We start from the raw sequence: 13,510 nt of genomic DNA, 5'->3' as shown, positions 1-13,510 counted from the left end.
ATGAAGTGAAAGGAACAGACCTTGTCCAGTCATGTGAGCAGACCAAATATATGGAGGCATGTGCAGTCGCCACTCAGCAACACGCCTGCTGCTCACAACTAAGCGTAGCTCTAGGTAGATGATGTTGCCAGTTATTTATTGGTGGTATTGCAATAGCACCTAGAGACCCCAAGTTGGGACCGTGGCTCCTCTGTGCTAGGTGCTGTACACATATGTAATGAACAGATGGTCCCCGTCCCAAATACTTAACAATAAGTAATCACAATCAGTGGGAGCTGCTGGGTGCCCAGTACTTCTCAGCCTTAGCTTTCTTACAGATAAGGCTCTAAAAGTGCTAGGTTAAAAATCAAATGGAAAATAAAAACCACACACAGAGAGGGAGAGGGAGAACAGGTCTGAATCTACAATATGGACATTGCATCCTGATACTCAGGCATCAAACTCTGTATCTGTCAGTTTCACAACCATTTATAATAGGGCTCCTGAACGATTCTGATCTATAACCACAATAATGAGAGCAATGAATTGGAGGCAAATTAAGCCATTAATAATGAGGAGGGCTTACAAAAATGGCCTGGCTCACAGGCCAGTCTGCAAAGTGCAGAACCAATCTACAACAGAGGCCAACATTTGGGAATTCTAGGTGAAGCATGCTCCCAGGAGAGTGTGTGCATTTTTAACCAGTTGTGCAGTGCAGTGCAGTGTACAGATGACAGAGAAAACATTCTCTTTTTAGTGCTAGCAGGTAGATTCAGAAATTAAGCAAAATGGGGATAAAGAACTTGCACAGATTTTAGCAAATACTGTAGGGCTATGTATGACCCAACACTTTTTCAGACTTTTAAGTAATCCTAAATTGTAACCATAAAACTAATCTTACCTTTAAAGTTGCCAAGGAACAAGCCAGGCAGAATCTGTGAGAAAGAAATATAGTATCAAATATAGAGGTCTTGTGGTAGCACAGTTCGACAATGTTCGATTTGCATACAGGATGGAACATATTTCTGTCGCAGACTATTGTCTAATAGAATCTAAAGATGCTGGCAGCATTATATATTTCTCCTTGCAACTTTCCCATCCTATAATGCTTCAGACATGCTGCACTTTGAAATGTTTCCAACATAACTGGGGTTGATGGTAATATTTGACGGTTATACACCATCTTCCACCAAGGATCTCAAAAATAGGCCTTGTAAAACCCTTGTTGTAATGTATTATCCTTATTGAATCAATGGGGAAACAAACACAAAAAAGGTTAAGTGACTTGCCTAAGGACACAGAACAAGTCAGAGAAGGGACTGGAAAATAAAATCCAACAGATCTCGTAGCTCTTGAAGTGGAGGAAGGCAAGGCAGACTACTGTCACCCTAGATTGCAGTAGGGTACTCTTTCATTGATTCTCATTCAGTTCATAAGTGCTGTTTGCAGTGATTTCTTATAATTAAGTCACTCAGTTGCACTTCCGCACTCCCCTCCCCTGAACTATGTGCTCCCCTGCAGCGCTCCCATAAACTCTTGCTGTTCTCAGTTACATTACTTTCTTTAATGTAAGAGTTTCAAGGTCTGCTTCAGGGCCAGCTCTGTGCAGTCTGAGTACATGTGGTTAACATTGTGATGTTACCCATTCCCACCCTTTCATAAACCTCCTCTGAACTGAAGCCAAAACACAAAAGAGCATATATGAAAAAAAGGAACACACCACAACTCAAAAGTAAAACTTTTGTTCTCTCCCACTACATGACAGACACCTGGACATCTATGACCAACATCTAATTCCTCTTAAGAAGCTAAAACACATGATCCATTTTCCTTAACACGCATGCAAAGCATACCACCATCAATGACATGTCAACACCGACTTCCTAATGCCTTAGCAACGCCCTAATGTCATCACAACTGCATCAACAATCTCTCTAGCACTGCTATTTAAAGGAAAAACTCCACCCATTTTGCTCAGTCCAGCAATCCGGAAGTTCTAAAAGGTATGAAGCACTTTCGCCAGGGATTGGCATTTGAGCCCTTTCTTCACAACAACCATCTTGTTGAAAAGTGACATGATTTGTGCCATGGAGTGTAGCAGCCCAGCATATGGGACTGTAAATTAGTTTCCAGCATGCTTTAGAATACTGGTTCCACAAACAAAAACAATCTTTAACGCTTACTAGGCCATTGTCAATCAGGCCAGAAAACAGAAAAACCACATTCAGGCCAACATTATTTCACATGAACCTCCCTCCCCCTACATCTTTAACTGATATTTCCTCTCCATGTCAGGTCACATCATATCTAACCCTAGGGTTCAATCTTGCTAACGGCTCTAGAAGGCCGTGTTGCCTGGACCTAAAAAACCTTTGCAATTCCCTCAACCATGTACAGAGATGAACGACACTCATCCATTTTGTTTTTATTTTTGCTTTTGCCATACTGGGATCTGAAGGAATGTGAAACTTAAAGAGAAAGTCAAGGGTTGCAAAATCACATGAACCAAAGCTGACAATGTTTGACAAAAACCTACGCAAACAAAGACCTGCAAGTTTAACACAGCTAATGCGGTCTCACTATTTATCTCCTTTTGAGTTTTATTAACTAACATCCTTTACAAAGAGTGCAGAGTCTGACCCATCTAGAAAGTCATTACTTCAAGAGTGCATGTAATTTGGTCTCCTGAGTACGGACCACTTTGAGGACCCATCCCTGAAACCTTTCACTCTCTCTCAAACATGCTTGCGGGGGGGGGAAGAGGGGGACGGACACCACTCATGGTACTCTTTAAAAAAAATAAATAAATATGTGGTTGTGTCTCTGACTCAGCTTGAGTCTCTCCAAGTTAAACAGATGTGGGCCATTGCCTCTGTTTGAGAGTGAGGGTGGGGAGACAGCACATTAGCAGCTTCTCTCAGGAGTATTGTACCTGTGGCATGAGTGAAGGGCCAGCAACTGCTGGCATAGTATGCTCCCAAACAGATCACAATGGCACAAAATTTGACAACCCAACCCAGCCAACTATCTCAGTATGAGCTTAAATTTCCAAATACACCTCTACCCCGATATAATCCGACCTGATATAACATGAATTCAGATATAACACGCTAAAGCTGTGCTCCGGGAAGGGGGGGGGGCTGCGCACTCCGGCGGATCAAAGCAAGTTCAATATAACGCGGTTTCACCTATAATGCGGTAAAATTTTTTGGCTCCCGAGGACAGGGTTATATCGGGGTAGAGGTGTACAAATGCAATATTCCATATGTGTAGCAGTGAACTCAAATATCACAGTAACACTGTATGATGCTATAATATTTTAGACTGTACTGCAGCATTTATATACCAAGCGTATATTCCCAAAAGAAGATTCGAGTTTATATTCTAATCATTATGGTTTCTAATGGTGGTAAAGAGAAAATGCCAAGACTGGGTAGAGGGACAGACTGGAGGAGGGATAAAAAGGAAGATGCTCTTTAAATATGATGTCCTCAGTGAAGGTGGAAAAAACCAGAAGTGTGTATTTGTGCATTATGAAACTAATAAAGGAAATTAAAATGACTTGCAAGGAAGAGGCTGTCTCAGGAATCATTCTAAAAGAATGAAACCTTACCAAGGGGGAAAGCTCCCTGGAAAAAAGTGACTCTTCCTAAAGTGCTTACTAATGTTTCAGCACTATGCTATGGTTGGGAACTGTCAGCTCTGTCATCTCACACTGACTTCAGCAAGTGCAATTTCAGACTATGGAGAAGGGAGGATTAGAACCACATGAAGAGTGATGGATGGGTGTTTATGTGTGAGAGAAGAGTGGGAATGTGGGCGGGGGGGAGAAGGGTGGCTATATCATGAACTTTTCAACCACTGCTTTGTGAATAAAACAAGAACTCTTCATATGAGCTGAAATACAATATGAAGCAAATTTTATTTAGTAAATACAACCATGGACAAGATCTTTACTTTGCCACTAATCACCAAGAACATCTAAGTCAGTCATTGATTCTTAATTGCATTAATGGAAAAGTTAAAAGAATAAATATTGTGATGGCAGAGCCCTTCTAAGACAGAGCTACTGATACTTATCAACATCCTAGTAATTCTTTAGATACATAAATCTTTTAAGTGGATGTCTGAATGCCCCATTATTTTCTAAATAGACACATACTCTCAGACTATATTAACATAACTTACTGCATAAAGTTGTTTTGACTAATATCTATTAAGCAATCCATGGAAATTCACTGCAGTTTAATGGGTTTTGTGCAGAGATTATGAGAAGATAACGTGATGCAAGGCAAGAACAAGAGGATTAGCCTATTTCACTAAGCCTCACAGGAAAGTCACATAGGTTGATGGACCAGATCTTCACCTGATGCAAATTGACATAGGTCAATTGATTTCCCTGGAACTATTTACATCAGCTGTAACTCTCTAGATTGATTTATATTTCTTATACATTATCCTCTTTATTAAATGCAATTTATATAGGGCACTTATATTCATGTGCTTAATGATCTTGTAATAACAATTAAACACTAATAAATCCCAGTTGCCATTTTAACAATGCCACTAAAAGAACCTTCCCCCATGAAATACTGAGACTTACATCATCCCTTCAAGAAAGCCTGAGTGAATAAAAAGATGTTGCAACATACAGTTAATTGATCTACGGGGTATCAGACAAGGGAGTGAATCCCAGTGGAAGGCTCTTCGCTGAGAATGCCTTTCATTAAGAATACCTTGCTCTCAGATAAATACATCTAAGTTATATCCGTTCGAGCGTTATCTCCCATCTGATCTCAGCTGCCAAACTTCAAAATGAAGACGAGGGGGTTTCTAAGGTCCTGCATGATTTTGAAACACAGAAATCAACATGAACCTTGAACTAAAACCAAATTCAGAGATAAAGCATAAGGAGTTAGATTAAGGGTATGTCTACACTACGAAATTAGTTCGAATTTATAGAAGCCGGTTTTATTGAAATCGGTTGTATACAGCCGATTGTGTATGTCCACACAATAAAATGCTCTAGGTGCTCTAGTCGGCAGACCGCGTCCACAGTACGAGGCTAGCGTCGACTTCCGGAGCATTGCACTATGGGTAGCTATCCCACAGCTATCCCACAGTTCCCGCAGTCTCCGCCGCCCCTTGGAATTCTGGGTTGAGATCCCAATGCCCGGATGATGCAAAACAGTGTCGCGGGCGGTTCTGGGTACATGTCGTCAGGCCCCTCCCTCCCCCGTCACAGCAACGGCAGACAATAGATTCGCGCCCTTTTATCTGGGTTAGTTACCTGGGTTACCTGTGCAGACAACATGGAGCCCGCTCAGCACAGCTGAGCTCACCGTCACCATATATCCTCTTGGTGCCGGCAGACGTGGGACTGCATTGCTACACAGCAGCAGCTGCTAACTGCCTTTTGGCGGTAGACGGTGCAGTAGACTGGTAGCCTTCATCGGCGATCTGGGTGCTGGCAGCCGTGGGGCTTGCCTTTTGGCAGTAAATGGTGTATTATGACTGTTAGCCGGCCTATTACAAGTCGGGTCATCGCACATTAGCAGAGTCTTCCCTGAGCAGCAGCTCGTGCAATAGGCCTGAAGACCATCGTCATACACCGCCCCGTATTTGCTGCCAAGCACCCAGAAAGATGCCGAGGGCTATCAGTCACGCTGCACCGTCGTCTTAAGATGTAAAAAATAGATTTTCTCTGTATTCATTTGCTTCCCCCTCCCTCCGTCAAATCAACGGCCTGCTAAACCCAGGGTTTTCAGTTTAATCTTTGGGGGGGACCAGTCTGTGACAGTTGTTTGTGTCTCTCCCTGATGCACAGCCACCGTTCTTTATTTTAATTCCCTGTGCCTGTACGCCATGTCGTCACTCGGCCCCCCTCCCTCCTTCCCCTAGGCCGTCAGATACTACGTTTGCGCCACAGCTCGAGCCGCGAAGCGGTTCACGCCTTTTCTTTGAATTCTGGGTTGAGATCCCAATGCCCGGATGATGCAAAACAGTGTCGCGGGCGGTTCTGGGTACATGTCGTCAGGCCCCTCCCTCCCCCGTCACAGCAACGGCAGACAATAGATTCGCGCCTTTTTACCTGGGTTACCTGGGTTACCTGTGCAGACAACATGGAGCCCGCTCAGCACAGCTGAGCTCACCGTCACCATATGTCCTCTGGGTGCCGGCAGACGTGGGACTGCATTGCTACACAGCAGCAGCTGCTAACTGCCTTTTGGCAGTAGACGGTGTAGCATGAGTGATAGCCGTGGGGCTGGCAGCCGTAGGGCTGCATTGCACCAGCCCCTTCCAGGCGATGGTATATTATGACTGGTACCCGTCGTCGTCGTACTGGAGTGGCTGTCAATCATGGCCACCTGGGCAGACATGCTACTGTCTCGATGATGACGGTTACCAGTCATAATGTACTATTTTCTGCCAATTGCCCAATATTGTCTGCTAAGCACCCAGAAGAGGCCGAGGGCGATGCTGGGTGCTGGCGGACGTGGGGCTGGCAGACATGGGGCTGCATTGCTACACAGCAGCAGCCCCTTGCCTTTTGGCAGATGATGGTATATTATGATTGGTACCCATCATCATCATACTGGTATGGCTGTCACTCATGCTGCAGCGTCGGCTGCCACCTTAAGATGTAAAAAATAGATTTATTCTGTGTTCATTTGCTTCCCCTTCCTCCGTGAAATCAACGGCCTGCTAAGCCCAGGGTTTCCAGTTTAATCTTTGGGGGGACCATTCTGTGTGACAGTTGTTTGTGTTTCTCCCTGTTCCTGTACCTGTACGCCATGTCGTCACTTGGCCCTCCCTCCCTCCCTCCCTCCCTCCCGCCCTCCTTCTCCTGGTCCATCAGATACTACTTTCGCGCCTTTTTTCTGACCAGGCGCCATAGCTAGCACTGGGATCATGGAGCCCGCTCAGATCACCGCGGCAATTATGAGCACTATGAACACCACGCGCATTGTCCTGGAGTATATGCAGAGCCAGAACATGCCAAGGCGAAACCCGGACCAGGCGAGGAGGCGATTGCAGCACGGCGACGAGAGTGATGAGGAAATTGACATGGCCATAGACCTCTCACAAGGCACAGGCCCCAGCAATGTGGAAATCATGGTGTCACTGGGGCAGGTTGATACCGTGGAACGCCGATTCTGGGCCCGGGAAACAAGCACAGACTGGTGGGATCGCATCGTGCTGCAGGTATGGGACGATTCCCAGTGGCTGCGAAACTTTCGCATGCGTAAGGCCACTTTCATGGAACTTTGTGACTTGCTTTCCCCTGCCCTGAAGCGCCAGAATACCAAGATGAGAGCAGCCCTCACAGTTGAGAAGCGAGTGGCGATAGCCCTGTGGAAGCTTGCAACGCCAGACAGCTACCGGTCAGTCGGGAATCAATTTGGAGTGGGCAAATCTACGGTGGGGGCTGCTGTGATCCAATTTGCCAGGGCAATGAAAGACCTGGTGATAGCAAGGGTAGTGACTCTGGGCAACGTGCAGTCAATAGTGGATGGTTTTGCTGAAATGGGATTCCCAAACTGTGGCGGGGCCATAGACGGAACCCATATCCCTATCTTGTCACCGGAGCACCAAGCCACCGACTACGTAAACCGCAAGGGGTACTTTTCAATGCTGCTGCAAGCCCTGGTGGATCACAAGGGACGTTTCACCAACATCAACGTGGGATGGCCGGGAAAGGTACATGATGCTCGCGTCTTCAGGAACTCTGCTCTGTTTCGAAAGCTGGAGGAAGGGACTTTCTTCCCGGACCAGAAAGTGACCATTGGGGATGTTGAAATGCCTATCGTGATCCTTGGGGACCCAGCCTACCCCTTAATGCCATGGCTCATGAAGCCGTACACAGGCAGCCTGGACAGGAGTCAGGACCTGTTCAACTACAGGCTGAGCAAGTGCCGAATGGTGGTGGAATGTGCATTTGGACGTTTAAAAGCGCGCTGGCGCAGCTTACTGACTCGCTCAGACCTCAGCGAAAAGAATATCCCTATTGTTATTGCTGCTTGCTGTGCGCTCCACAATATCTGTGAGAGTAAGGGGGAGACCTTTATGGCGGGGTGGGAGGTTGAGGCAACTCGCCTGGCCGCTGATTACGCGCAGCCAGACACCAGGGCGGTTAGAGGAGCACAGCAGGGCGCGGTGCGCATCAGAGAAGCTTTGAAAACGAGTTTTGTGACTGGCCAGGCTACTGTGTGAAACTTCTGTTTGTTTCTCCTTGATGAACCCTCCAACCCCCCCCCCCGACCCGGTTCACTCTACTTCCCTGTAAACCAACCACCCCACCCCACCCTCCCCTCCCCCTTGCAGAGGCAATAAAGTCATTGTTTTTTCACATTCATGCATTCTTTATTAGTTCCTTACAGAGGTAGGGGGATAATTGCCAAGGTAGCCTGGGATGGGTGGGGGAGGAGGGATGGAAAAGGACACACTGCATTTTAAAACTTTAACTCTTATTGAAGGCCAGCCTTCTGATGCTTTGGCGATCATCTGGGGTGGAGTGACTGGGTGGACGGAGGCCCCCCCACCGTGTTCTTGGGCGTCTGGGTGAGGAGGCTATGGAACTTGGGGAGGAGGGCTGTTGGTTACACAGGGGCTGTAGCGGCGGTCTCTGCTCCTGCTGCCTTTCCTGCAACTCAACCATACGCTCGAGCATATCACTTTGATGCTCCAGCAGACGGAGCATTGCCTCTTGCCGTCTGTCTGCAAGCTGACGCCACCTATCGTCTTCAGCCCGCCACTTGCTCTGTTCTTCCCGCGATTCAGCCCGCCACCTCTCCTCTCGTTCATATTGGGCTTTTCTCATCTCCGTCATTGACTGCCTCCACGCATTCTGCTGTGCTCTATCAGCCTGGGCGGACATCTGCAGCTCCGTGAACATCTCGTCCCTCGTCTTACGTTTTCTCTTTCTAATGTTCACGAGCCTCTGCGAAGGAGAAACATTTGCAGCTGGTGGAGGAGAAGGGAGAGGTGGTTAAAAAGGACACATTTTAGGGAACAATGGGTACACTCTTTCATTACAAGGTCGCATATTTCGGCTTGCAGGCAGCCATCGTAGGCCACAGTGTTTTGGCTTTTTTAACCTTCTTAACATGCGGGAAAGGTTGCAAACAGCAGCGCATTTCCCATATCAAGGATGAATTGGGTTGTCCATTTAAAATGGGGTTTCAATGTAAAAGGAGGGGGCTGCGGTTTCCCGGTTAACATGCGGCACAAACACAAGTAAACCACCCCCCCCCACACACACACACACGATTCTCTGGGATGATCACTTCACCCCTCCCCCCCACCGCGTGGTTAACAGCGGGGAACATTTCTGGTCAGAAGAGCAGGAACGGGCGCCTCTGAATGTCCCCCTTAATAAAATCACCCCATTTCAACCAGGAGAGCTTTCTGGAGATGTCCCTGGAGGATTTCCGCCCCATCCCCATACACGTTAACAGACTTGCTTGCTTTTTTTTTGTAATGTTTACAAATATTTACAAAGTTACACTCACCAGAGGTCTCCTGTGTGCCCTGAGGGTCTTGGGTGAGTTCGGGGGTTACTGGTTCCAGGTCCAGGGTCACAAACATATCCTGGCTGTTGGGGAAACCGGTTTCTCCGCTTCCTTGCTGCTGTGAGCTACCTACAGTACCTCCATCGTCATCTTCCTCGTTCCCCGAACCGTCTTCCCTGTGTGTTTCTCCAGTGAGAGAGTCATAGCACACGGTTGGGGTAGTGGTGGCTGCACCCCCTAGGATCGCATGCAGCTCCGCGTAGTAGCGGCAAGTTTGCGGCTCTGCCCCGGACCTTCCGTTTGCTTCTCTGGCTTTGTGGTAGGCTTGCCTTAGCTCCTTAATTTTCACGCGGCACTGCTGTGTGTCCCTGTTATGGCCTCGGTCCTTCATGGCCTTGGAGATCTTTTCTAATACTTTTCCATTTCTTTTACTGCTACGGAGTTCAGCTATCACTGCTTCATCTCCCCATATGGCGAGCAGATCTCGTACCTCCCGTTCGGTCCATGCTGGAGCTCTTTTGCGATCCTGGGAGGACTCCATGACGGTTACCTGTGCTGATGAGCTCTGCGTGGTCACCTGTGCTCTCCACGCTGGGCAAACAGGAAATGAAATTCAAACCTTCGCGGGTCTTTTCCTGTCTACCTGGTCAGTGCATCTGAGTTGAGAGCGCTGTCCAGAGCGGTCACAATGAAGCACTGTGGGATAGCTCCCGGAGGCCAATAACATCGAATTCCGTCCACACTACCCCAATTCCGACCCGCAAAGGCCGGTTTTATCGCTAATCCCCTCGTCGGAGGTGGTGTAAAGAAACCGGTTTAAAGGGCCCTTTAATTCGAAAGAAAGGGCCTCGTTGTGTGGACGTGTCCAGGCTTAATTCGGTTTAACGCTGCTAAAGTCGACCTAAACCCGTAGTGTAGACCAGGCCCAAGAAAAGGAAAATGTAGACTATTAAGAAAAACTCTAGCAATCAGATCAGTTGGACTGCAGAATAGTCTTCCCACGGAAATGGTGGAAAGCCCATCACTGGAACCATTTCTGACTGGAGTAGGAAAGATCTCTAGAAACTACTGTGATGGAAGATAGGCTAAGTGAAGGAAAAGATCTGCACGATTTTAGCCCTCAACTGAAGAGGTTAAAGACAGAAAGCACTGAAAATTAATTGCAGTTAAGTGGTGAATTTGCAGTCAGAGAGGGCTTGCTAGCCAGCCATTTCCCCATAGTTGTGTTGCATGGGAATAATATTATGAACAAATGCTTTCAATTTACTTTGGAAGAATCCGGTGGATGACTAGGTGCCGGGCTTGAGAACAACAAACACAGCTCTTTTTGCTAAAATGGGTAGCACACGGTGTAACAGACAAAAAGTGTCCCAGTCCTCTGCAAGCCTTTCTATAAGCCCCAAAACCCATATAAAATCAGGTACACTTACTACCATGAAGTCCATGTATACCACATTTCTAATTAAACAAAAAACATAGGAACCCCACTGCACTCATGACTAGAACACACAACAGTGACAAGGGCTCAAGAACCAACAGCAGCTGTAGCAGTCTCTGGAGCTTTTCCATTCCTGGACCATTAGGAGCAACAATTAATCCTCTCTTGGCTTCAGTACAAAGAGATTCTCCTAATTGAAATAATCCACTAGCTGATGAGCTGCTCAAGTCATGTCCCTCTGCAGTCTCCATCATATATGGCTACACTGCAAGAAGCACTCAAATTACCAACTAATGTCACTGGTACGGAGAGGCATTGATGACTCAGGGGGGCACATGCATCCAACAATCAGCTTTGATGATTCCAAGCCTCTCTTAATCCCTTGTGTTACTGCTGGCTCACAAGACTGACAGAAAAGGCAATATGCTTGGTGCCACATTCTAATGATTCTAAGAATAAAACCAGCACCCAAATTCTTCAAAAATGACTCTGGATTTTGGGCACCTCCATTTTTGGGTACCCAATTTGAGATATATTAAAATGGATCTGCTTTTCAAAAAGTGCTGACCACCCACCATCTGCAAAAGCAAAGTAATTAGAAGGTTATGTCCTAAATAGCCCAAATAAGGCAGAGGGAGATCCATAATTGATTTTAAATTGACCACACTTCCCCAAAATCTCAGATAAGGCAGGTATGTGTTGTTATTCCCATTTTGCAAACAGGAAAACAAATGTGGAGAGGTTAAAGCTCTGATCCTGCATCCATTAACATCAATGGGCCCAGGATCAGGTCCTCAGCGATTTGCCCAAGACCTCGCAGCAAGTCAGTGTCAGAGCCAGGAAATCCTGGCTCCCAGCCTCATGTTCAGTCATATGGCCCTGAAGTGCTGGACAGAGATACATAAAAAGTGGGATCCTTGACACTCCCAATAGTAAGTCTGAGGCAAAAGAAAAACCAGGAGTGTGTTAAATCTTCTCCCTATAGTAATCAGGGAACAATCAGTCTCCATATGTTAGTTTGAAAATCTAATTAACTTGCATTAAACAAGTGTCTGAACACAAAAAGAGCTGATGCTGGAAGAGAAAAGAAAGAGACATCCAGATTCCTCTATGCTGAATGGTATCAGCTAGGAAAATCCTGATAGTTATAGAAATTCAAATATTTCTTAAAGGATACACCCAAAAACCCACTTAAGAAAACAAATAATACAGCAAAAGAGCCAAGAACCACAACAATCACGATAAAGGTTTTTGACTTGGCTTCTTCAAGGCATGTGGTATAACACAACATGTCCTGAGACTGACTCAAGGGGAGGTGAGGGGGAAAGGTAACTGTGAAACTGTTAGATGCCTAGGAGACTGCGAAACATAAAGAACGCCATTTATTTTCCTCCAGTAGCTTCCAACAAGTCTGACATCTTGATCTTCCTACCGCTCTGCGTGATGGATGGTTTTAAAGGGGGTGCCCACTGCCCAGAATACTTCTTGAACATCTAGGTAGCTGTAAGGACTCTGGCTGCCTGAGACATTTCCGTCTTCTCGTGCAAAACCGAGAAACACACACACACATACAACAAGGAAACGACAACCGAGAAATATACATATACGCCCTGAATACTAGTCATGTGGGCAGCAGTCTTATAAAGGCGCGTGAGGGCTCAGGGATCGGGAGTAGAATTATCTAGCTCTCCCACTTTGCTAAACTAGTCTAAAGCAAATGTATTTTGCAGGGCGAGGAAGGGAGAAAGATCTACTTAGTACCAGCTAAAACCAAATCATCGTGCATGCATGGCAGCTGCAGATTGCTAACCAGGAAACGCGCCCCCAGGGGGAATTTCAGCCATCATCTCCTTCCCTTCCCCAAAAGCCAAAATTAAAGTTAGGCAGAAAAACCTCATTTGACCTCATCTGTCCATAAACTCCTGTAGCAACGGCTCTTTACCCCTCATTGTACAAGGATGTTTACTACAAAACAAAGCAGGGAGGGGGAGGGCAGGCTTGTGGGGCGGCGGTGGATTTATCTATACAGCAGCTTTTCGATCCTGAGGAGCCCTGCACACCCCGACGCACATGCACACAAAGAATAACAATAAGCAGCAGCATTACCTTGTTCATCCCATTCCCCATGGCTCTAAGCGGACTGAACTTTAGTACCACGGGAGAACGCTTGGCAGCAGGCTAAGCTTGCTTGCACGCTGCAGGTCAATGTGCATGGGAAAGTGTTTGCCCTGTGATGAGAGTGTGTATGGGGTAAGGGGTTTACTCTCAATTCTTAGCTGGAGCGCGCAGGATCATCTCTGCCCCCAGCGTGGCTAGGCTTTTCTCCTAGATGCCTTGTGAGCAGAGGAGGTTTTCCGCTCGGCTGCCCCTAGACCTCGCTGCATGGGAGAACAGCTGAACTAGTCACCAGGGCTCCATTGCCAGGAACCACCTCTCGGCTCTCGCCCTTCTGTTTGCAGGGCTCGCCACCCCCACGTGTGAATAGAACCAAACGCCTAGGAAGCTCCCCCTCCCGCTCGCAGGCTGCCCTGGGGCTTGTAGTTCCGCCGCTGCCGGCTCCCCCCGCCGAGACCCGCCTGAG

The 13,510-nt window shown here is 46.9% G+C and overlaps 1 protein-coding gene across 2 annotated transcripts in view; it reads right to left on the bottom strand.

Moving 5' to 3' along the window:
• DUSP22 (dual specificity phosphatase 22) overlaps positions 1 to 13,380 on the bottom strand; it is a 65,540-nt gene extending 52,160 nt beyond the window's left edge. Inside the window, exons 1-2 of one of the 2 annotated variants that reach the window (XM_054018756.1) lie at positions 13,036 to 13,380; positions 881 to 914 (exon numbers count right to left, since the gene is read on the bottom strand). In XM_054018756.1, the coding sequence (XP_053874731.1) occupies positions 881 to 914; positions 13,036 to 13,056 (55 nt within the window). In that variant the 5' untranslated portion in view covers positions 13,057 to 13,380. Of the gene's footprint in view, positions 1 to 880; positions 915 to 10,921; positions 11,154 to 13,035 lie in introns of those variants that run through there. The other variant, XM_054018757.1, reaches the window with a different exon arrangement.
• Positions 13,381 to 13,510: the final 130 nt, after the last annotated feature.

Source organism: Malaclemys terrapin, chromosome 2, assembly GCF_027887155.1.
Source record: "Malaclemys terrapin pileata isolate rMalTer1 chromosome 2, rMalTer1.hap1, whole genome shotgun sequence".
Taxonomy (NCBI): domain Eukaryota; kingdom Metazoa; phylum Chordata; order Testudines; family Emydidae; genus Malaclemys; species Malaclemys terrapin.
This window is presented reverse-complemented; position numbering and strand designations above follow the sequence as displayed.